Here is a 21475-nt window from a genome sequence, read left to right as displayed (position 1 = left end):
CTCTCCAGGGTTCTTTTTTATTGCAGTTTTGGTGATTTAGGAGGAAAATATTATATGGGAGACACAGCTTTCCTTGAGCAGAAATTGGTCTGGCTTTTTAGCAAGCTATAAATCAAAGAAAATTGAATACCACAGACAGGGAAAGTAGCTGGATGCATTTGCAAAAGCTGGTAGTTTTCTTCTGATACGTGAAGTTGCTTCTGCAACATCAAATGCTGAATGAGATACCTCACAGTGCCTCTGCAAAATAGAAGGCTGATCCTGTTTTATGGAGGGGAGAGAGTGAACAGAAAGAGGCTTATCCAGGCATTTATCCAAGGAACCTATAGCAAAGCAGAGAGGAAAACTTTCATTTCCAGACCTCGAAGACCAAATAATCTTGCTATCCCTTGGTAACAGTCACAAATTTGTCATTGTCGTCTTACTAAATTCTCCCATCCCTCTTGGTTTATGGAAGTAATGCAGACAGCTGGCGGGAAAGAGCAGGGGCACCTCAGTCCAGGGCATTGGTGTTTCTCACCACTCTTCAGCTGAGATCCATGGTGTACATGGGAACATGGCTGAGATGATCTAAGGGAAGGGTCTTCCAACAGCAGGAACCATTATCACACATGGAGAGTCTAGAGCAAGGTCCTGAGGCAAAGGTGATTGTAAAAGAGGCTGGGAGAAAGGGTGCTGACAGGGGGTTGTGAAGGCTCCAAGGAAGAGGCCCCCTCTCCCCAAGGAGATGGAAGGAGGGAACCACTGTGATGTCCTGCAAACTGGGGTGATGCAGCGGGTGCTGGCAGCGGTCTCTTTGATATCTCTTTACGTAGACTTGGAGTCTACAGAACTGTCCAGATAGAGTGAGGAATGCATCAAGTGGGCAATGCTCCTGCTCACAGCTCTATGCAGCAGACACACGTCTCATCAGGGCACACAGTACTATGCACTCCTGAGAACCTCCTGACCATTCCCGCTCCCCTGGTCAGACACAGCAGCGCTCCAGGGGGAAGCGGGGATCCCAATGCATGGGCCGAGAGATTCTCTGGCTGAGCCTGCCCACAGGCTGTAGAAAGAGGGAGCCAATGCCCTGCATGCCAGCCGTGCTCCGGCCCTCACCCCTCCAATAGTTGTGTCCCACCTCTTCCCTGTGTCCCTGAGGGCAGCTAACCCCTCATCACCTGTCCCCACAGGCTGACAGTGTCTGGATGGACATCAGAGATGATGACGACCTGCCCACAGCCGAGGAGCTGGAGGACTGGATAGAGGACGTGCTTTCTGGGAAGATAAATACAGAAGATGATGATGATGATGAAGATGACGATGATGATGATGACGACGATGATGATGACGATGACGATGATGATGACGATGATGACGATGATGATGACGATGATGACTAACTGTGACTCTGTGCAGTTTGACTTGTGGGGCCCGAGAGCCCTGGCCCTGCGGCAGGTCCCTCCATTGGAAGACTTATGTTTGAGCATCAGCAAGCACCGCTGCTCCTCTTTTTCCCCCGGCCCCGCTCCCCCTGCCCTCACCCTTGCCGGGAGCCCCTCGCCTGATTCCCAGCGGTGCTGAGCCACTGGGACTGCCCCTGTGGAGGGCAGCACCTCAGGCACCCAGCACCGCTGCAAATCATGCCTCCTTAGTAAGGACAGTAGGAATCTGCAGGGAATCTGCCCCGAGTGTCCCAGGGCAGGAGAAAAGTGCCTGCCTGCTTGCTGCCAGAGGGACGCAGGGAGCCAGTTTGTATTTTCTGTGTTCATCAGCCCAGCACTTAACATCCAAAGACCAAATCTCACTTCAAGACATAGGGAAAACCCTAACTGTAAAGTCTAGCCCTTTTATTAAACACAATGCCCTTTGCAGCTACTCTGCCAAGACCACTCAATCCTGCAAGTTCTGCTGTGGGAGTCTGTAGCTACTCCCTAACATGCTAAGAGCCAGAAAAATGCTTTGGGAGGGGAGGGAGGTTTTAGGGATGCTATTAAAGTTTTCAGTGATTCCACATAATGACAGGATATTCTTGTCTGGCAGTGCAATGCAAAATCAAACACCAGGTCCCCTGTCTGAACCTCTTTTTTCTTGAAAGCTCAGGCCACAGCTGGAGTCAGTGCAGGGACCCTGATATGAGACACAAAGCTCATGAGTTCCCGAACTGCTGGACAGGCTGGTCCAGCTCTGAGCCCAGTGTGAGTCCAAAGCACTGAGTCTGAAGATCATGGCACTGAGCCAAGCCAATGGAAACGTCCACAAGGACCCACCCTGAAGCACTCCTATTCCCCATGACCTTCCAGCTTTTGCTGACTCTTTACCCAAAGCCCGTGTAGCATCTTTTCCCATGATTAAGACGTCAGGAGGGAACACATCCATCCAAACATATTAGATAGTGGATGAGGTGGGTTGGGGTGTGAGCAGCAGAGGGATTCAAGCTGTTTGGCTTTTGAGTATTTAGTTGCACAGTTACTCCCTGCCTAGAGACTCAGATATCCCATGTGAGAAGCCTCTTTTGGCTGCAGGCTGAGAAGGAGTTCAGGGCCCCGGTTTGCAGTCAAGGGGCTCACTCACAAAGCCCAGGGTTGGTACCACGGTCCTGGCGAGTGCAGCACCACCCATGTGCAGGTCACTGTGGCAGCATTAGGTCTCCCTGCTTTCCCATGCTGGTAGATTTCAATTGCCTTAGCTTCTTATGTTTGGCAATAGTGCAATGAATGGAGAGTTCAGAGATGGTGTTATCTTTATAAATACATTCATAAAGATGTTCTGCAATTGTTCAGAGTTGCTAGCATAGGTAGTGTACACATCTCCTCTCTTGCTACAAACAAAAATCATTGATCTGACCATGCTTATGCTGGCTTAGGACAGAGGTACGTGATGTAAGGGGAAATAACAGTGTGAGAGACAGAAGAATCAGAATTACACAAATGTGAATCTTGATGAGAAACAAGGTTTACACACTATATATTCCTTTATCAGATGAACTGCAAAGCAAGATTTTATAGTTTGTTTTTTTTCCCCCTGCCTGTTGATCAGTTTCTTTGACTCCCTCTCTCAACATTAGCTGAAATAGAAATTTGAAACTACTGGTATGAGAAAGCTGAAGTATTGATATGTTCCCATATGTGCCATATCCCCTTGGTGGAAAATACCAGTATGAACAACACATGGCTGGATTTCTCTCTGTCTCTATGCACTAGAATGAATACCGTGCTAACATGGTAGATGACTGTAGGCCAAGTTAGCTCCTTGTTGAGCATCAAACCCTCAACACGTGCTTTTCAGATACAGATTGTTAGAAGAATAGACAAGGCAGCAAAGCCCTCAGGTCAACCATTTGCTCTTGCATGCTTCCTTATGGTTGCCTAGAAGATGAACCAAGTTTGTTCAGGGAGAACAATCAACTGGTTGCTCTGGGATGATGAACAACCTTCAAAAGTCTTGAAATTCAGCATGCTGTCAGCATGGAGGTGTCCTCCTCTCTTCCACTCACACCCTACTCTCTGCTGGTTGAGAGGGTGCCCAGCACTCTCCTTCTGCTTTTTCCTCAAGGTTTGGTGGAGGACCCCAGCTCAGAGAGGGAGCGAGCAGGACTCAAGGTCTCATTCACCCACACTGGTAAGGAGCAAGAAGAGGCAGAAGCAGCCCTCTGGTAGCCTCCTGGCCTGTGATTAAGGGACTGCTACTGACCTGAGAAAAGAACTAGCTTATCTTTATCTGAGGAGCAAAACATGCACAGTTTCACCCTGCATAAGGTAACAGCCTGCACTGGCCATCAGTCGCTCCAAACACAAAGAATAATGAAAAGTTCCTCTACTGCTAACTGGCACAATCTCCAGACGTGCCGAGTGCCTGAGTGCTTTCTGTGTGCTCCTCTCCCACTGTGGATGCTCCTCTGTTCTGAAGTGCCCCACTCTAGATGCTCTGAGAGGCACAGATTACCCAGGCAGAGCAGGTAGACCCTGCAGACAGCACTAGGGACTTGTTCAAGTGCACAGGTGTTTCACAGGCACTTGAACATGTCAAAGCAAGAGACCTCTAGGGGGAAAAGAAATGAATAATGTAGAAGTGTAGAGGCTGAACTCATACTGGGGAGTGGTGCCAGTTGTTTATGGAAAGTTTCCCTTGAGTTATGCAGGGAAAGAGCTAATCCTACAGCTGCCACTCCTTCATGGTGCCAGGGATGGGGCTGTCCTTTCTCTCTTCCCTCAGTCTGCCATTACAGTTCTCAGCATTGTCTTTGCCCACAAACAGGAACTGTTTATCGTCAGCTTTCAGGACAATCACATAAAAAGTTAGGAAAGCATTGCCACAGAGGAAGGATTGCAGCAATGAGGATGGCTGGGCAGCAAAGCTTTTCCCATTTAACTGTAACGACTTGTCTGCCCCAAGATCCTAATGACCAAACAGCTGAAGGACACAATGCCCCCTGTGAAGGAGAGGGCAGCTTGAATATGAGTGTTTTTCTTGCAGGGGCAGGTAAGACAGTGGTATGGGGATGGCACACAGGATCGCAGGTGCTCCTGGGCTCCTCTGTCACAAGTAGGAACACCTGGCATTTGAAAGGCACTGGTGGCCCTGAGGAGCAAAGCCAGCCTAACCCTGCCCACTATACACTGAGAAGAAAGAGTCAGCACATTTGGATGAGGAACCTGCAAAAAACCCCTTTAATAAAAAAATACAAATTTGTGTACGTGGGCAGCACTGAGTGCTTGACAAGCACGTCTCTCTTCACAAATAGTTCTTTTGCATGTTAACTAGACATACTGAACAGGTCTTTATACAGATAAAGACAGGAATTGTATTTTGCCCTCATCCAAGGACAAGTGCTTCAAGCTGATCAGTTTCTTCACAGAATCATTTGGTTGGAAAAGACCCCTAAGATCATTGAGTCTGACCATTAACCCACCACTGTCAACTTATTACCCAAAGTATTCCAACACATGGTCTTATCCATCCCCAGTGATAGTGAGGACCCTCCTAACACATTATATGTGGCAAGAACACCAAGTTATGCAGCACCTTCTCCCAGTTCCCAGACACAGGGCTGGAGGGCAGAGCTGAGGGGTTTGTTTGGGGTGCTGTACCACAGCACACCCTGTGCTGCTCATGGGCAACAATCAAGGGAGAAGGAAACCCATTAGGAGCAGCACACTGAAGCTCTCATACTGCAGCATGGAGGAGAAAGTTTCTGCCTCTGCAGCAGTCACTGATGTAGAGGCTCTGTGAACCCAAAAGTGCTCCGAGTTTATGTCAACCGTTGGGAAACAGCTGCAGGAGGAAAGGACAAGGGAGGCACTCTGGAAACCGCAGATTACTCCATGTTTTCAGGGTCAGCAGTTTTTGTGATGTTTCTGAGGAGTGATGAGTCTCCTGCCTCCCTTGGAAAAGGAACAGCCCCATAGTGAAACCAGAGATCTCAGCTGCTTCCTGTCCCAGAACGAAGCTGCTCAGCCAGACACCAACGTGAACACAGAGCCAAGGACACCGGCTGCTTCTCCGTGTCTATCTGCACATCATACCTAAAGGAATGATGGATCCATCACAGAGACCAAACAGAAAACATCGCCTTTTTTTCCCTGGAAAATAATTAATTAGACAGGAACATACCACTTCCCAGCTGCCACTGACTTACAGTCTTGTGAAAAGAGGCCAAGATTGCATCTGGATTCCTCTCCACTGCAGCCAAGCTTTGGCTTTGAGGAAGTCCCACACGCAGCCAGTTGCACACTGATGCCTGGACTTGAGGGGCTGAAGAGGAGGATGGAAAACAGGCAAGAAGCACGCCAGGCCTCTGAGGCAAAGCTCACTGCCTCCTGGCTGCTTTCACAATCCAGGTACATCCATGCCACGCAGTGCAAGAGCAGCTGCTAGAAACTGGAAAGAGCAGAGCGCAGCAGGATGGATAACTGACCTCAGTAACGAGGCTGTGCCAGCAGGTTTCTGTACCTGGAACCCAAGACTCTGGGTCAACCCACTGCACTGCAGCGTCCCCTGCCTTCTCCCCACTCCCTTGTACCACTGACCTCTAGCAAAGCAGTCCTTGGCTGTCAGTACTCCTGGGGGACAGCCGTGGGATGACTCTCACTCCTCCTTGGCAGAAAATGACATCTAATGACAATGGGGACCATGGGGCAGGGCCCGGGGCAGGGCCCAGGGCAGAGTCTTGGCCCAGCTCCCAGAACACTCTACTCTGCCAGGTTTAAAAGGTGCTAAGAAAAAAAAAACCTACAGAGCTTCCTTACAGCTTGAAGACCCATTTCAGGAATCAGATTACAAACTGCCTTTGGGATGGAAGCAAAGATCCTTCCGGTGCCTCGCTCCCGGCTTTCTCTTGCCAAGTCCCTGTGATAAAGGGGATCAGCAAAGCACTCAAAGGGCATTGTCCCTAATGCTATGGAAAACAAGAAAACAGCTTTTTCACCTTCTTTTCATGCCTCTTGACATACTACTCTTCTGATCCTCACTGGGTCCCCAAATTTATTTTCTCTCTCCATTTCTATGTAGCCCATTTTCCTTCCTTCCTTCTTCTCAACCCACCCCCACAGCAGATGGTACTGAGGGTCACTGAAGGACAGAGTCCTTCCCTGCCCCTACTGCTCCTTCCCCAGCCTAGGGAGACAGCAGCCTCCCTCACACCACTGCCACAAGCCTGTGCTGAGTCCCCACAGCTGTGAACATGAGGAGGGACATTTCCTTTCTGAGGAGAAAGATGCCTAGACAAGGCTGTCACTGGCTTTTATTCTGAGGAGGACAGGTGGGACATACTCAGGGAAAAGCCATTTCACCAGCCTAGGCAGAAGTAGCAGAATCTTTTGGTGGACCTCTTTTCCCGCTGTCCCAAAATCTAGAAGAGGAACTAAAACCCTGCAACAGAGCCCTAATTGCTGTCACTGTGGGAAGAGACCAGTAACACCCAGTGCCACCAGCAATCACACCACCACACCATCTGAGCGGAAGACAAGTGTCATGGCTTCATATACAAGAAATAAGCCTTGAGGGTTAAACGAGCTGAGATTGCTGGAGGGGGTATCCCACATCAACAGCAGCCAGAGAGCCACCTCTCTGCCAGAGACTACCAGTGGCTGTCCTGACTGAGCCCTCCCTTGGCCGTGGGTGGCAGGTAAATCACTTAAATAACCGTGGGCAACCTCATGTGCTTTTGGATTTGGAGAAAGCTCTGTTTGAATTAGGTCCCTCCCTCAGTAACACGGTTGGAAAATAAAGTGATGTTTGACCAGAGAGCAGCCCTGAAATTTGCCTATTGTTGGATTTTGATTTTCGCTTTAAAATTCAATTCAACATTCGAAGAATGTTCAAATTCACTGCTCTTGCCAGTGACAAAGAGAGAGGTTATTGAACAACAAAAGTAGCTAAATGTTTGAGGAACATTTTAGTCCCCACAAGATGAAGCTGCTGAAGGAATTTGCACAGCTTCCCACAGTCTAGTTACTGAATTACTAAACCAGTTTCTCACAACCACTTACAAAGCAAAATTATAATCAACTGTTGGATCTGGTATTATGAGTACTCAAGAATGAGCTTTTACAAAATAGAAGCTAAAAGGTTTGCAGATCTGTTTCACATCTGTGGCCCAGATATAATCAGCTCCTTCTTGTTCCCCTCTTCCAAAGCATGCCCACAGCATCTGACTTGTGCTGAAGAGAGGTCCAAAGGGCCATGCCATTCTGAATGTCTCTTAAAACTTTCAAAGAGGCTGAATCAAATGTGTTTTGTCAAACACATCTCCCTTCTCCCCATGCATCCACTTTTCATTTGAGCTACCTTTTTAAATAAGAAGAAGAAAAAAAAAAAAGAAAAAGGAAAGAAAGACAAGCAAGACTAGATGCTTAAGCATTTCTAAACATGATTCTTGCCTTTAGAAGATACTTAAAATATTTCAGTTTACAGAGTAGCTTCATGCCTAGAGCAATTTGTGGTGTCTCAGTTTTTTAAAAATTTTTGTGCCTTCATGTTCCTAAGGATGCTGGAGGGAAAACCCATACCCTAATCTCTAAAGTCTCTTCCACTGACTTGACACTTCCTTGTGTTACTGTCTCTCAAGGCTTTGCTTCTTGCTCCTAATTTTGATACATAAGCAAGGTGGGTTCATTCAGCTACCTCAAATGCACATCCACAAGGTAAAAATTTTCTTCCTCCTTCCTCTTTAAGCTGTATTTAGTGCTGCCCACACAGAGCCCGAAGAGTGATTGTTCCCTCTGTCCTGGCTGAGGTCTCTGCACAAAAACCAGGTCTTCTCCTGCAGGCAGCACCCTTGGACTTTGAGAGGCCACCAAGCAGCAGTGCCACAGTGGGAGGGCTCCTGGGGGCCCCAGGCTGTTCACATTAACTGAGCTGGAACCAGAGCAAGCCCCAGGTCCTGTCCAGTGTCTTCGTTCAGGTCCCCAGATTCTGGAGGAAGGGAAGATCGGCTCAGGGCTTTGGAGCAGGCTTTGCAGCACGCCCCAACCTGAACACAGACTAGAATGTGAGCAGTAGGCAGAGGGGGGAGTGGGGGGGTGGAACCCAAACACTCCACAGCCTTTTACAAGTTCATTATGGAGAGGGACAGGGAGATGGGGTCAAACAGGAAAACAGCTTTCTTCCCGTTTAAGGTGCTCTCCGCTTTCCTAGCATCATGTCAGCATAAACTAGTACATCACCTCACAGCAGGGCTGTAAAACTTGTTACAGCTTTTCAAAGCAACTCGGGTAACCTTGTTCACAGCTAATGCTTTATGCATGTGCCATCACTCCACTACACCATCCCTGCTTCTGCAGACACCTTGTGCTCAGTGCCCTCTTTTCTCTCAGCACCTCCTGACCCAGCAGTCCATGCGTGCACACGTGAAAAGGGAATGGATGTCCTCTGTCAGTACCGGAAAGGACTGTAACCTAAACCCATCCCCCTCCCAGTCCAACATAAACTCAGGAGTGCTGTTGAAAGCCAAATCAAAGCACTCTGTTTAGCCAACTCCCAGCACGCCTTCCCTTTCTGGACGCTGTTGTGAGACAACATGTCCTGCTGAGAGATCCCCTTCCCTCGCACCTACCCCACCTGTTCTGAGCTCCAGGACCCCTCGGAAGCCCTTGGAGTTCAACCCCTCCTGTACTTCCCAGGAGTTGAGACCTGGGACTGACACAGCAGAGCCAGCTCATTGCACCAGGAGGTGCTTAGGGGTTTGAAGTCCTGCCGACCTCCACAGCCAGATGTCTCACTGAACTATTAATTTAGCTGACAATATCACATGGTGAGGTGCTGCTAGTGCTTCAAGCAAGGCTCTGGAGCTTGTTGCTGCAGGTGACAAATCCCTCTCTTACCCCATTTATTATGTCCTGACTAGATATGGCCCCTTTGCCCCACAGATTCCTACATCACTCCCCACAGCTAATGCTTTCTCGGTGTCCACAGCTGTGAGGTCTGGTGCCATCACCTACCAGAACCAATCTATCTTCATGTGAATTAAGCCACAGCTCAGCCACCAAATACCCACAGCAGGCAGTTGGTGCTGTGCTGTCTCAGGACAGCCAGCGTCCTATGCCCATACGGTCAAGAAGAGCACTGCAGGAGAGGCATCTCCTTCTCAAGTCCATTATGTCCCTCAGGCAAAAGGTGCTTACCTCTGGTTCAGAATACCAGGTCCCTCCAAGAGGTTGGTTTTTTCCAGTAAAAACCTCCATCCCCTTTCTCTCAGAGGTTTGGGTCTGTAATACATAACCCAGTGTTGCACCTGAGGCTCCACCACACCTCACAGGTCTGTGCAACTTCAGTAAAAAGACTTGACCAAACCAGATCAGCTCCCTCAGCTCTAATTTCTGCTGAGCTACATACCACAGTCCTTTATGATTCAGGTATGTGAGCTCTGGGTGAAGGCCAAGGGAACTAGTCCCTCTAGCAAAGCCTGTTCCTTCCATCAGCTTCCACAGCCCACAGCAGGACAGAAAGCACCACAACTGGCAGCAGTCAGGTGTTGATTTGGTATCAGCACTATCCCAGAAATGAAACAGAGCATGCTGAACTCACATGTAAAGACACAGCTCTCAAGGCTAAGAGCCTGGAACGAGGCTGACAAGCCCAGTATCTTGTTTATGCCAAATTCCTGCTGCTTACACCTTCCCATGACACACCTGCGGCCGACTCCCACAGAGCCTCTCCTCCACGGCTCTGGTCCAACAAGTCAGGTCTTCCTCTGGTGGCCAGGAGGGCACCAGCAACAGCTGCAGCCCCATCTCAGCCTCTGCAGGGCAGCAGCAGCGCTCCTTCCTTTCCCTGGCCATCTCTGGGAGCTGACCTGCAAACACTGCAGGGCTGGGCACTGCCAAAGCAACAGTGGGATGAGAGGGACAGATCAAAAGCAAAGATCAAGGCAGGGCAGGAGGCAGAACAGAGAACACCCCCACCCCACCCTTCCTGCTTCCTCACAGGCCTCAGTTCAGCTCTCTCTAGCCCAAATACAAGCAGAGATTTACCCATGAGACATTTATGTCTGTGCTGCTTATCTTCACAACTGCTGCACTCTTTTTCGCTGAAGAGCAGCATCCTGTGGATTTTTCCAGCAGCTGAAGCTACCAAGGAGAGCTGCTGGGCTGGCCTGAAGGGGGGGCACCAAAGAACATGTAGAAAAAGCTGCTCCCACATTTCCTTGGGCACAGCTCTTGATCCTTCTGAGCTCTTGGTGGGCTGGAGATGGAAACTGATGGTGGGGAAAGCCACACCCAGACAGGCTGTTGAGGTGAGATTCCCTGCACCTCTTTTTAGCAGAGCACAGGCTTGCATCCACACAAACAAGGAGCACTGGCTTTTCTGCCTCTCGCCACTCCTCCTCCCCACCAGAGCCAAATAAGGAACTCGGCAGTGAATCCTACACTTCATAATTTGTGTGCAAACTATGTGAACACAGGAGGCAGAAAAACCTGTTCCCACTCCAGTCATGCCCCCCCACCACCCCCCTTCCCCAGCTGCTTTTGCTCCCCATCATTTGAGATTTCAGGTGTTCAAAGCAGTCACCAGTCTTCCTTCAGGAGTGATAAATGAGTTTGCATTTTACTGTGGCAGGGCAGAACAGAAATGCCTGGAAATGAGGGTGACAAAAAGACAGCCTCAAAAAAGCTAAACCACATGTTTGCAGGGCCCCTTCTGCCCACAGCTAAGGAATGCTTGAAGACCAGAAGAGCTTTTTCATCTGAAAGGGTAAGAGAAAGGAGTGGGACAATCAAATCTGGTTTCAGTTTATTTCCAGAATTTTACTGTACAAAATATGCAAAGTGTAAAACAGTTTTATGTTTCAGTTTAAAAAACAACAAAACCCCATCCAGCTATAACTTAAGAGAACCCAGCTTGGAACAGAACAATTTACAAGGCTAAACCCACAGTGCATTAATGTCACAGACACCAGGAATTTGCTTACTTAAGTTCACAATTAGAAAAGAACAGAAAGACCATGTACCACTGCAGTTAAAGTCACATGTGCAAAGAAGAGAAAAAAGAAAGAAATGCTGGTTAGTGTCTATTAATTAGAAAACCTTGGCAAAACCCTTCTTACTATACACAGTGTGTGTAGAAAAAGTATTACACAGTGATAAAGGAGGGTGAGGGAAGGGCATTTCGCTCCCACCCCCTGCCCCAAGACACAATAATGCTGAATTAAAGAAACAGGCACAGGAGAGTGTAAGATTCCTTCACAGTTATGCCTGTTCAGGTAGTGGCCACAGCATCTCCCCACTGTGCACACACGAGATACCCCCAAGCATGGTCAGTGCTGGTGAGAGGTGCCCGGGAAGCAGCCAGAGGGAAGGAAGGATCCCCTCCCTCCTTCCCTGGGCAGAGCACATCCAGGGCAGGGCCGGCTGCCTGCTGCCCACAGGGCTCCATGTGCACCAGGGATAACACAACGCAGTCTGCTGGAGGGACGGGCCCAGAGCGATCCGCACCGCTCACAGCTGATGGAAACGGCAACTTTTGGTCATCATCGATGGGAGGCAGCAGCCTGGAAGCAGGAGGAGTAACACTCCTGTAGGAGACATCACGGCCCGAAGCCATGTCTTTCAGAACAGAAATCTGGGGGGTTTCCTTTTTGTTTTCTAAAACCAGCTCAATTCCAAGAGCACTTCCTTCTTAAGGACAGCTGAAACACTAAGCCACAAGTCTGGCTTGAGGCTTTAAACACATATAATGTGCAAACAGAGGGGGAAAAGCACACACAGACACACACAAGCTGAATGACAAAACACCTGCACACACAGTCGTGAGTAGCTCTCACACAGCTGGGCAGCACTGAGCCCATGTGAGGAGCCAGCTTGGAACCAGACTACAGCACTGTTGAAGAAGACTGCAAGACTTTTGTTTATCCTTTGAAAAGGGCAGAATTACAAGTTTTGGTGAGCAAGATGAAATTGGCTTGAACAGGTTTCCATGTTTAGCAAGTTAAGGATCTTTTCAATTTCTTCAGCCGCAAGTGTTGGAAGTGAGCACATCTCAAACAAGACCTTTCAAAGTTACTTATGTGAGGCAGGACCAGCTCCAGATATTCCTTCTCTACAGCTTTTGGCTGAACTCAACAACAGTGGATTCCCAAGGTGTTGCACAGAGAGCCCCATCCCAAAGGAAAACATCTGGAGACTTCATAAGGGCTGGGATTTGTTCAGATCTCCAAACTTGAGCCTTACTGTGCACTGCCTCCAAGCCTCCAAGCACAGCCTCAACACCTCCCAGCCCTGCAGATATGCTACGGAGGGGAGTGCTATAATGCTTACAGGTCCAAGAGTGCTGCCTACTCAGCTTCCAGGTGTGGGAAAGGACACCGAGATCCAGGGCAGCCTCACAGAGTCTGCAGCCACAGCTGAAGTCACATGGCAGTGAGAGGCCAACAGATGTGACAACACCTGCGCATGCCCAGTCACAGGACTGGCAATGTATTAGGAGTAGTATCTGCCCCTACACTCCTGGAAGATGCAAGAAATTCAAATATTTCAATTTATAGTCAGGAAAGAGAAAGCCAGCCTTCACAGAAACCCACAGCCATTTCCATCTGCTCTAGAACACTTGAAAGTCTTAGCTGCATCTGGTTTTGCAAGATCTCAGCATGGCTTTGGATTTAGGCTGTAACAAATCTGAGAGCAAAAAAACCCATAGCCTTTAAAGTATCTGAGCAGCATACTTGAGTTACAGGAAACGTGCCAACATGGAACAGAGGAGTGGGGCACCACCACTCCTGTCTGGGCAGCACAGCACCCTATCAAATGGATCAGCTTCCAGTGAAGGACGTCCAGTGCAAGGATCATCTCCAAAGGGGATACTGACCACTCCATTACCAACAGGGCTGTCTTAAAAAAACCACTTGAATTCGAATAAACCCCCCCACAATTCCCAACCAGGTACAAACATCCAGACTGGGAGAGAGGAAGGAAAATATGTGCAAGGAGACAGTGCAGGAAAGGAGAGGCATTTGGACGAACAGCCTGCAACTTGGCTGGCAAACCCTCCAAGTTGTATTTATGCTCAGCTCTTGGCAAGCTCGGCAGAAGTAAGGGCTGCAGGAATTGGAGCAGAGCTTCATCCCTATGACTCCATTCTTACTCATTAGCTGGCTATAAACAGAGTTAAACAAACCAGTCCGCACTCACCGCTCAGTATTTTTAATGGAGTTTGAATTCCTACAGATGCCACAGATCCAACTGTGGATCTCAAAGCACTTGAAAGCAAGTTGAGTTTTGCCTCACAACACTCCAGTGAGGTAGGTATGACAGTGGTCCCCTGATTTTGCATGGAGAAGGGAAGCAAGAGAGACCCCAAAAAATTTCACTAAAAATACCAGAACAGGGAATATGCAGGAATCATGATTCCCCTTTCAGTCTGTCCTCACCTCTAAGCAGCCTGCACCTCTAAAGAGACCATTTGAGAGAGTCCTCTCCTTCAGATATCATCAGGCAAAGCATTCGTGCTGCTGATATAAGGAAGAGCATTTAATGTAGGAGTTGGCCCCTGTTGACAGTGTCCTTTTTGGCAGCAGGCAGAAAAGGCAGTGTTGAACCACAGCACAAAGATGAAGAAGCAGACCCAGACTATACACACGCTGCTTCTGTCTGGTTCTCCATGTGTTAAAAGATTCAACAAAATTAAGACATGAGTTTCCTGAGCAGATATTGTCAGACCACCCCTCCTCATGGGGCAGAGAAAAGGAAAGGGGAAGGAAATGCTGGGAAAGTAAAAAAGTATTGTAGATGTGCCTGTGACAAGGTGCTCTCACATACATGGCACACCCAAGCCCTCGGCAAGGTGGTTCTTGTTCTGGCTTCACAGAAATGAGCCAACTCAGCCACAGGCAGTAGCCTCCACACAGGTATTAAGCGTTCCACAGTCTCCCAAGCTACTCCCAGTCTCTCCCACCCTGCTGGTTATGCACATCATAAAAGCCAGGTGTAGGCATCTTCAGGAGAGCCAAGTGTAAGATATTGTATGTTCACCTTCCTTTTTTTTTCCTTTTAAAGGAATAAATCAACCTATTTTTCCAAAGTAAAACACTGCAAAGGCCACAGTCAATAAAGGAGTTGCCATGGAGACTACCTGAAAGCCTGCCAAAAAACCCAAACACTGAGCTTAGAGAGGGGAAAACACTACCTACTTCCCATCCTTTAAGGGCAAAGGGCATAATCCCATCATGTGCTGTGCCACCCAGTTTCTTGACAACCACATCTGGCACATTACACAGACTAAAAAGGATCCAGGAGACCACTGCGTGCATGTAAGAAAGGTGAAGGAAACTGCAGGCGTCACTTGGATGGGGAATCATCACTTTGGACCCTCACTCACCAGGGCGCTCCCTCGATCCCAAGAGGACTACCCATAGCTGCTGTTGGACATGCAACTCCACAGCTGAAGCTGGAAAAGGATGGACCCTCCTGCCCCATTCCCAGCATCCCTGTTTAAGGTGGCTGCTCCCTGTGGAAACCAGCCAGCCCACGCCGGCCTAGGAAGAGCTGGGAAAGGCCAAAAGGGACAGGAGGGGCAGTGACAGCCCTCCTCAGAAGACTGAGCAGGCTGGCAATGAAAGGCACTGACTCACACTGCTGGAACTAGGGCCTTGTTAAGACATCCATATGGAGGGCAGGCTAGATCCTGCCTGATAAGGAATATTTGCATGGCAAAAGACTGAGCAGAATAAATTGATCATTTACATTCACATGGATCTCAAGGGACCTTCAGGTCACTGCCAGCCTTGCAGCCGGCTCCAATCACTCCATGCTCTGTGCTGGCAATCAGACTTCAGACAGCGATTTAGGCTCACCATTAAAAACAAACCTTCCAAACTCAGGTGACTAAATTCACACATGAAAGCTGCACTGGTGGGCAAAGGCAGCCTCACAAACAAAACTGCATCTTTTAGAAGCAGATCCCAACGCTGAGCAGAAACTCCCACAGTACAGCAAGGCCAAGAAAGGCAGGCAGATTTTCAACATTCAGGCATTGTTTGGTATTTCTTAGCTACAGCTGAAGGCGTATGGTGGGGAAGGACTCACTGCAGTGTTTCCAGAGCACAACAGTTCTCCAAAGCAGGTGAATGGGGCAAAGGTCAGCCTTTCCCTGGCTCCTCTCCTGAAGGAAGTGTTTTTGCCCCTCTTTTCTCCAGACGCACTTGAAGCTGGCTAGAGAGGGAGGGGCACATTCCTGCCTGCACCCCCTTCCCCTCAAAGAGGCTGTCAGACGTAGGGAGGGTCTGTGATTTATCTAAGGAGGAGCCAGCTACTTACTGACCCTGTCCCAGTGCAAATACACAGCCCTTGCAGGTGCAAAAGGAAGCGGCAGTGCCTGGAGAAACATTCAGAGAGCCAGACAGAGGAGACAGAAAAAGGAAGCCTTGGGCCTGCCTGAGAAAGATGCTGACAAGCAGGACAGAGAGAAGCAGGGGAGAGGTAACAGGGAGCTGTGACATGAAGAACAGCTTCACTAACAAGCACTGATAAGGAAAAAAAAATAAATTGAAGAGCTGCAAATGGGCTGATCCAGTTCAAGACAAGCAATTTCACAGAGGGCGAAACCATCCCATTATGCCTATACAGGTCTGGCACTGACAGAAGAGGCACGTGGCAAGGAGGAGAAGAAGAACAAAGAATTCAAGTCCCCTCACACCCCCACCCTTTGATATCCCCTCCTCCCCAAGTGAGCAGGGACTGTGGCACCCTGTGCCAAGAGACTTCTGTGAGGGACAGGTGAGCAACGAGCCCTTGGGAGCAGCCACGGGTGGCAAAAGCAGAGACACAAGGGTGCAGGCGTGCACGGTGTAAGGCAGCGCTCCAGCAACAACTCTGACACTGCAGCTGTGCAGAGAAAGAGAGCGTGAGAGTTACAAGATGCCTGGAAAGAGGGGCAAAGAAAAAAAATCTGTTCTGTCTCCAAGGCTGAGCTAACTGAGCCAAGTTGCCCTGTTGCCTCTTAAGATACTTCTTCCTAGATAAGATATCCCAACTCCCCCCTCCCCTTTCCAAATAAAGTGCAGATGGTCAAATATTACTGGTCCATCATCTGCCAGTTTCAGTCAGCATTGGGGAAATTAAACCCAAAAGCACGATATTGAAAAAAACAAAAATAAAAATCTCCCAACAACCCACCCTCAAAATCCCTTAGACTGAAGTCTCAGACTGTAAGCGGAGGACAAATTTATGAGATTTAGGGTCTATGAACTCTTCTGAGAGTTTGATGAAGGGGATTTTTTTCACATTAACAACAAGGCTGAAGTCCAAGCACTTGAGGACAAACACGACGCCGTCTTGTAAGCCGCTTGTGACCGCTTCCTCGCTGACCAGCGTCCACTGCTTGGAGAACCAGCGATCCCTGTCATACTGGAGGGTTGGGCCTGGGTTGAGGTAACGCTCCAGGAATGCCTGCCAAGAGCGGGACATATGTTAGCACCAGCCCCACAACTCGTCCTGCTCTCTTCCCACCCCCAAATACAGCGCTGTGAGCACGGGCTTGTCATGCTACAAATTGTTTCAGCTTTAACACTTCAGAAGACATCTTGTCCCCAGTCCCTCTCAGCTTTTCAGACCCAGGAGTAGACACAAGCATCAGGAGATCCTCTTTCAGTCCATCCCAGCAAGTTTGCAAAGTTATAGCTCTGACTTCTGCCATCAGCGCAACCATCTGGCAGCAGTTCAGGAGAGCAGAGGTCATTTCTCCTGTACCAGCCCCTTAACCGATCCCAAAACTACAATCCCAGACAGTCAGACAGGATAGCGGCTCTCTCCTTCAGGCCAAGCTAAGGTGGTAAACAGATGTCTCCATGTTTTCAGCCTGAGGGTGCAAAACTGAAAACAGAATACAAAATGTCATTTGGCCTTGCTTGTATTTTAAAGTCCCTCTGCAATCCTAATGGCAGCAGAAATTCCCTTGCATACCTGGGCAAGGTCCCAGGTGGCTCACAGTGAGAGGGTGCTAAGCCCCATCTCTTGACAGCATTTCTGCTCTTACTGCAGTAAGTCCGGGGTGAATGTCCAGGAATAAACCCTTCCCTAGGACTGTGGGGTGTTCTTAGAAAGGAAGGTAGAGCGTGGGAGGGGAATTGTGTAACCCGTTTCCCTTATCATTCAGTCTTTCCCTGCGTCTGCAAGCCAACAGTTACAGCCTAGGTATGAAGCAGCAAACTATGTTTGATCAAACAGCTCATGAATTAGAAACACTGTCAGAGAGACAGAGATTTAGGCAATCATTAGCAGTCCAAAATGCAGCAAGGCAGAGGGGGCAGAAAACCAAAAAAGATCCTTTGCAGGTTGCCACCTGCATCATCCTGCTACCAGAAGCCAGATGGGAAAACTCCTGTGACACAAAGCCACCCTTTCAAACATTTATTGAGTATTTCCTTTGCTGAATTGGATTCAAGGACAAATACCTCATAAGTACTTTCAGAAAAAAAGAGACAGAAGATGCTGCAGAGGAAATATTACTTCCCCTCAATACTGATGCAACCTACACCACACTGGTCAATTCACAGGGAGCAACTATGAAAGCCTTCACTCACCTCCCTTGACAACTTTCTGTTCTGTCTGCACACACAGATGTGCCATCCCCTTCTCCCTCCCTCCTGCAGCAGTGTTAGAGAAAGCTTTCATTACCTTTGGTGTCATGTTGTTGGTGATGCAGAAGGACAAGTGTTGCAAGATGCTCTCCATGCTGTGGTACTGCTGCTGGCGGGTGGTGCGAAGGTACTTCTGCAGAGCTCTTGCCATGGAGGGGAAGATGGCCTGGGCTGCTTCTCGGGGGTCCATCATCTCTCCTGGAGCTTTCTGCTGTTCCTCCGCCTGGAGGCGTTTGATGTGAGTGAAAGCCTCTTCTACTGCAACCACGAGCCTGCAGCAAGAAAATCAGGGCAGCAAGAGTCATAACAAGAAGTAGGATGGGTCTGTGGTTAAAGGAGAGTCTGGGAGACAGGATTTACAAGCCCCCTACTCCCACCTGCCATCAATTTACACAAAATCTTCTCTACTGAGGGGTAGACAGCAGTTTTTTCTTCCTTGCCCAAGCCATCCAGCAACTGAGGGCCATAAAGCAGGATTAAGGTTGTAAAGCCCTGAGCACTGCACTTGGTTCTGCCAGCGCAGCATAAACATCAGCTATGTGACTCAAACAAGGCACAGCTGCCCTCGCGTTTAACGCGTGTCTGAGTGCAGCGGTCCCAGCACACAGGACAGGCAAGCACTCGGGGAGGCTGACCACACCCCAGGGTCCATCCAGGACACAGCCTGCTCCGAGACACTCTGTGCTCACAAGCTGCAGTCTGCTCCTGTTTCCACCTGCTGGGCACAGAGCTCGTGCTGCTCAATGACTGCCCTGCACCCCTCCACTGGGGTGGAATAGCAAGGGTGAAATCACTCCTCCATCTTCACTCCTAACACTGTAGCTTAAGGCATCATCTGCAAACCACTCCTGTGTTGGCACAGGTGAGCAAACACGAAGCCCACACGATAAAAGGGTGTCTTATGACACTCATTCCTTCGTACTGGGCTAGCTTGCAAGTGAGGGGCTACACTGCAGCTAGTGAGGAAAAAACAATAACGGAAGAGCCACCCAACAGAACACTTCAGCCCCTTCAGAAAGGACTTGTTTTATACTTAATTTGCTCTCAAGTCACCGATGACCGTCCACAATGATCTCAATATCAAACACATCTTAAAGCCAGGGGCAACTGCCTCACCACAAGCAGAGGTACAGCATACTTCATTCAGGCTGTACACGAGGAACAGCACGAGAAGTCCTGACCTTTGCCCATTTTGTTTAACTTGACATGGGGGAGGTGGGGGTGGAAATCAGTTTTAAACTCCTGGCCTGAAATATCTGGCCTTATCTAGTGACTGATGGTTTCCCCTCTGACTAAGCAGTTGCTCTAACCAAACCCAGCAAGCACAGGAGATGTGCCCAAGTTAGGATGCCACATTTCACAGAAGGACAAGTTTAACTTCCTATTGCTCTGAGGCTGGAAGAGGGCCTAAAAGACAGAGGCTATAGAGCACAGGTCAGACTGAAGCAGGCAAGGATGGGACGTAGCACCAGCACTTTCCCAGTGAAACAAACTACCAAAAGAAAACTCAAATCAAGTCAGCTCCTTCCAGTTATGACACATTCCTTCCAAACTTAGCTCAGTTCAGGGGAGCCTGCCCATAAGCAACTTACCTCAAACTGTTAGTATGTTAACTACAGACTGCAATTAGGCTCCTGAGCAAACAGGGGCACTGTCTTGGGTCACCTCAACAAAGCATCAACTCTGCAGCCTTAGCACGACTGGCAGAAGATATATCTATGTTTCAAAATAATAACTGCTTGTGGTTAAGTCTTTCTTCCTCAACTCACTGAAAGCCAGTCAAACTGTCCTTCTGACTAGCCTGCAAACACAAATATTCTCCTCACCTAAGAATAGGCAACACCAAGCACACAACCGATCCTGTCTCTGGATTACTTCAGCTGACAAACTTGGGCATGAGTGAAAATAATGGGATTTCCTACAGCAAGTAACTACAGACTTGTCAAGCACTGGACTGCTCCCTAATCCACGACACTGCATTAGCTTATCTGCCTCGTATACATGAGCTCAGCTGCATGCACATTCTTCAGGTAATTCCAGTTGCAAGCTGCCACTGTCCCTTTTGCATCTGTGTTTCATAAGCTCCCTCCCTGTGACAGATTTACAGCCAGCCCTCCGTGGCGGGTCGGGGGCACCCTCCAGGCTCGGCAAGCCGCACGTGGCCGGCCGAGCCTCACAGCAGCACCCGGCACAGGGTGGCTTTACCTGGCCCGGCGTTTCCTGACGCGGCGCTCGTGGTCGGCCTCCTCGTAGTAGAGCTCGTTGTGACTGGAGTCCCTGCGCCGGGCGGCAGCTGCGATCATGGCCCGGGACTGCCCCGACGCGTTGTTACCTGGGCCTGCGGGGGTAAGGACGGGCACAGAGGAGACAAAGGCCGTGTCAGTGCCACAGGGCTGGGGCTGGGACAGACCAGCAACCCACAGCAGCTGTCACTGGGCTCTGGGGCTCCAGCTTTCCCAGACAACGCTATAAACCCTTCCCCGATCCTCAGGAGCTCCGGCAGAAACCCTGCAAGGCAGCACAGGCTTAGAGAGGGCGTTCTGGCACGTGGACAGGGGAAGTTAGTTGGGATGGAGGGTCTCACAAAACATACACAAAGGCAGTGTGAGGTGGACATGCCAAGGATGCAACTTACCCCCCATTACATATGCTTTCAGTTTGAAGGCAAGGGCAGCTGGAGCATATCACATTTCAGCATCAAGACAGTGTGAGAGCACAAAAAGTGAGAAGTTGGAAAGAGGAGAGAGACAAACACAAGAATATAATGAGACATGGAGATGAATAAATGAAAGCCAAACTCCAGACGGTTATTCACAGGAAGGGGAAACGGGATGCAAGGGACAGCAGGGTCATCTTCAGACAAAGCATAGGGTTTCCTAGAAGGGCTGGTGCTGGTAGAGCAGCAGTCCCACAGATGGGGTCTATATGTGTAGCAGCTTCTCATGGCACTCTGAGCAGCGCCTACCCTTAGAGCTTCTGCTGCTCTTAACAGATCCTACAGAGCCACAGAACAGGGAAGCTGCAAACTGCTCTGTAACACCCAGTCAGCCCACAGAGCTGTCTACTACAAGCCCTTAACTAGTGACTTTTAAATACAGTACTATGTTCTTCCACTCTCCCATGAAGCCCTCAGCTCTGGCTTTTCAGGTAGGGAGAGGAAAAAGGTTGCCCCAGAAGAGTTTATAGAGTCTTCTATCCAGATAGAGGGCAGAGGTGGTTCTACCCAAAGCTAAGTGCTAGTCTAGGACTAACTCCAAGCCACCAAGAGCTGATTTGTGCCAAACTGCTCTGGCCCACACCCTCAGCTGGCAGCAGTTAAGGCGAATCAATTGCACAGACACGCTCAAAATTATTCTGCTCAAGCAAGGGCAACTCTTTTTAATTTTTTTCCTAAAAAGCCCAAACCAGATTCCAAGACAGAAG

At 49.1% G+C, this 21475-nt stretch overlaps 2 protein-coding genes across 3 annotated transcripts in view; one reads left to right on the top strand and one right to left on the bottom strand.

The window, feature by feature from the left end:
• The window catches only part of CASQ2 (calsequestrin 2), a 34415-nt gene extending 31433 nt beyond the window's left edge, over positions 1–2982 (top strand). Inside the window, exon 11 of the mRNA XM_038129821.1 lies at positions 1176–2982. Within this exon, the coding sequence (XP_037985749.1) occupies positions 1176–1385 (210 nt within the window). The 3' untranslated portion in view covers positions 1386–2982. The remainder of the gene's footprint in view (positions 1–1175) is intronic.
• A 22-nt stretch (positions 2983–3004) lies between these two features.
• VANGL1 (VANGL planar cell polarity protein 1) overlaps positions 3005–21475 on the bottom strand; it is a 54614-nt gene continuing 36143 nt past the window's right edge. For both annotated transcript variants that reach the window (XM_038129802.1, XM_038129810.1), the window contains exons 6-8: positions 20258–20390; positions 18090–18324; positions 3005–16862 (exon numbers count right to left, since the gene is read on the bottom strand). In XM_038129802.1, the coding sequence (XP_037985730.1) occupies positions 16602–16862; positions 18090–18324; positions 20258–20390 (629 nt within the window). In that variant the 3' untranslated portion in view covers positions 3005–16601. The remainder of the gene's footprint in view (positions 16863–18089; positions 18325–20257; positions 20391–21475) is intronic.

This window comes from Motacilla alba, chromosome 1 (genome assembly GCF_015832195.1).
Source record: "Motacilla alba alba isolate MOTALB_02 chromosome 1, Motacilla_alba_V1.0_pri, whole genome shotgun sequence".
Taxonomy (NCBI): Eukaryota; Metazoa; Chordata; class Aves; order Passeriformes; family Motacillidae; genus Motacilla; species Motacilla alba.
The sequence above is the reverse complement of the archived record's forward strand: the minus strand, read 5'-3'. Positions and strand labels throughout refer to the sequence as shown.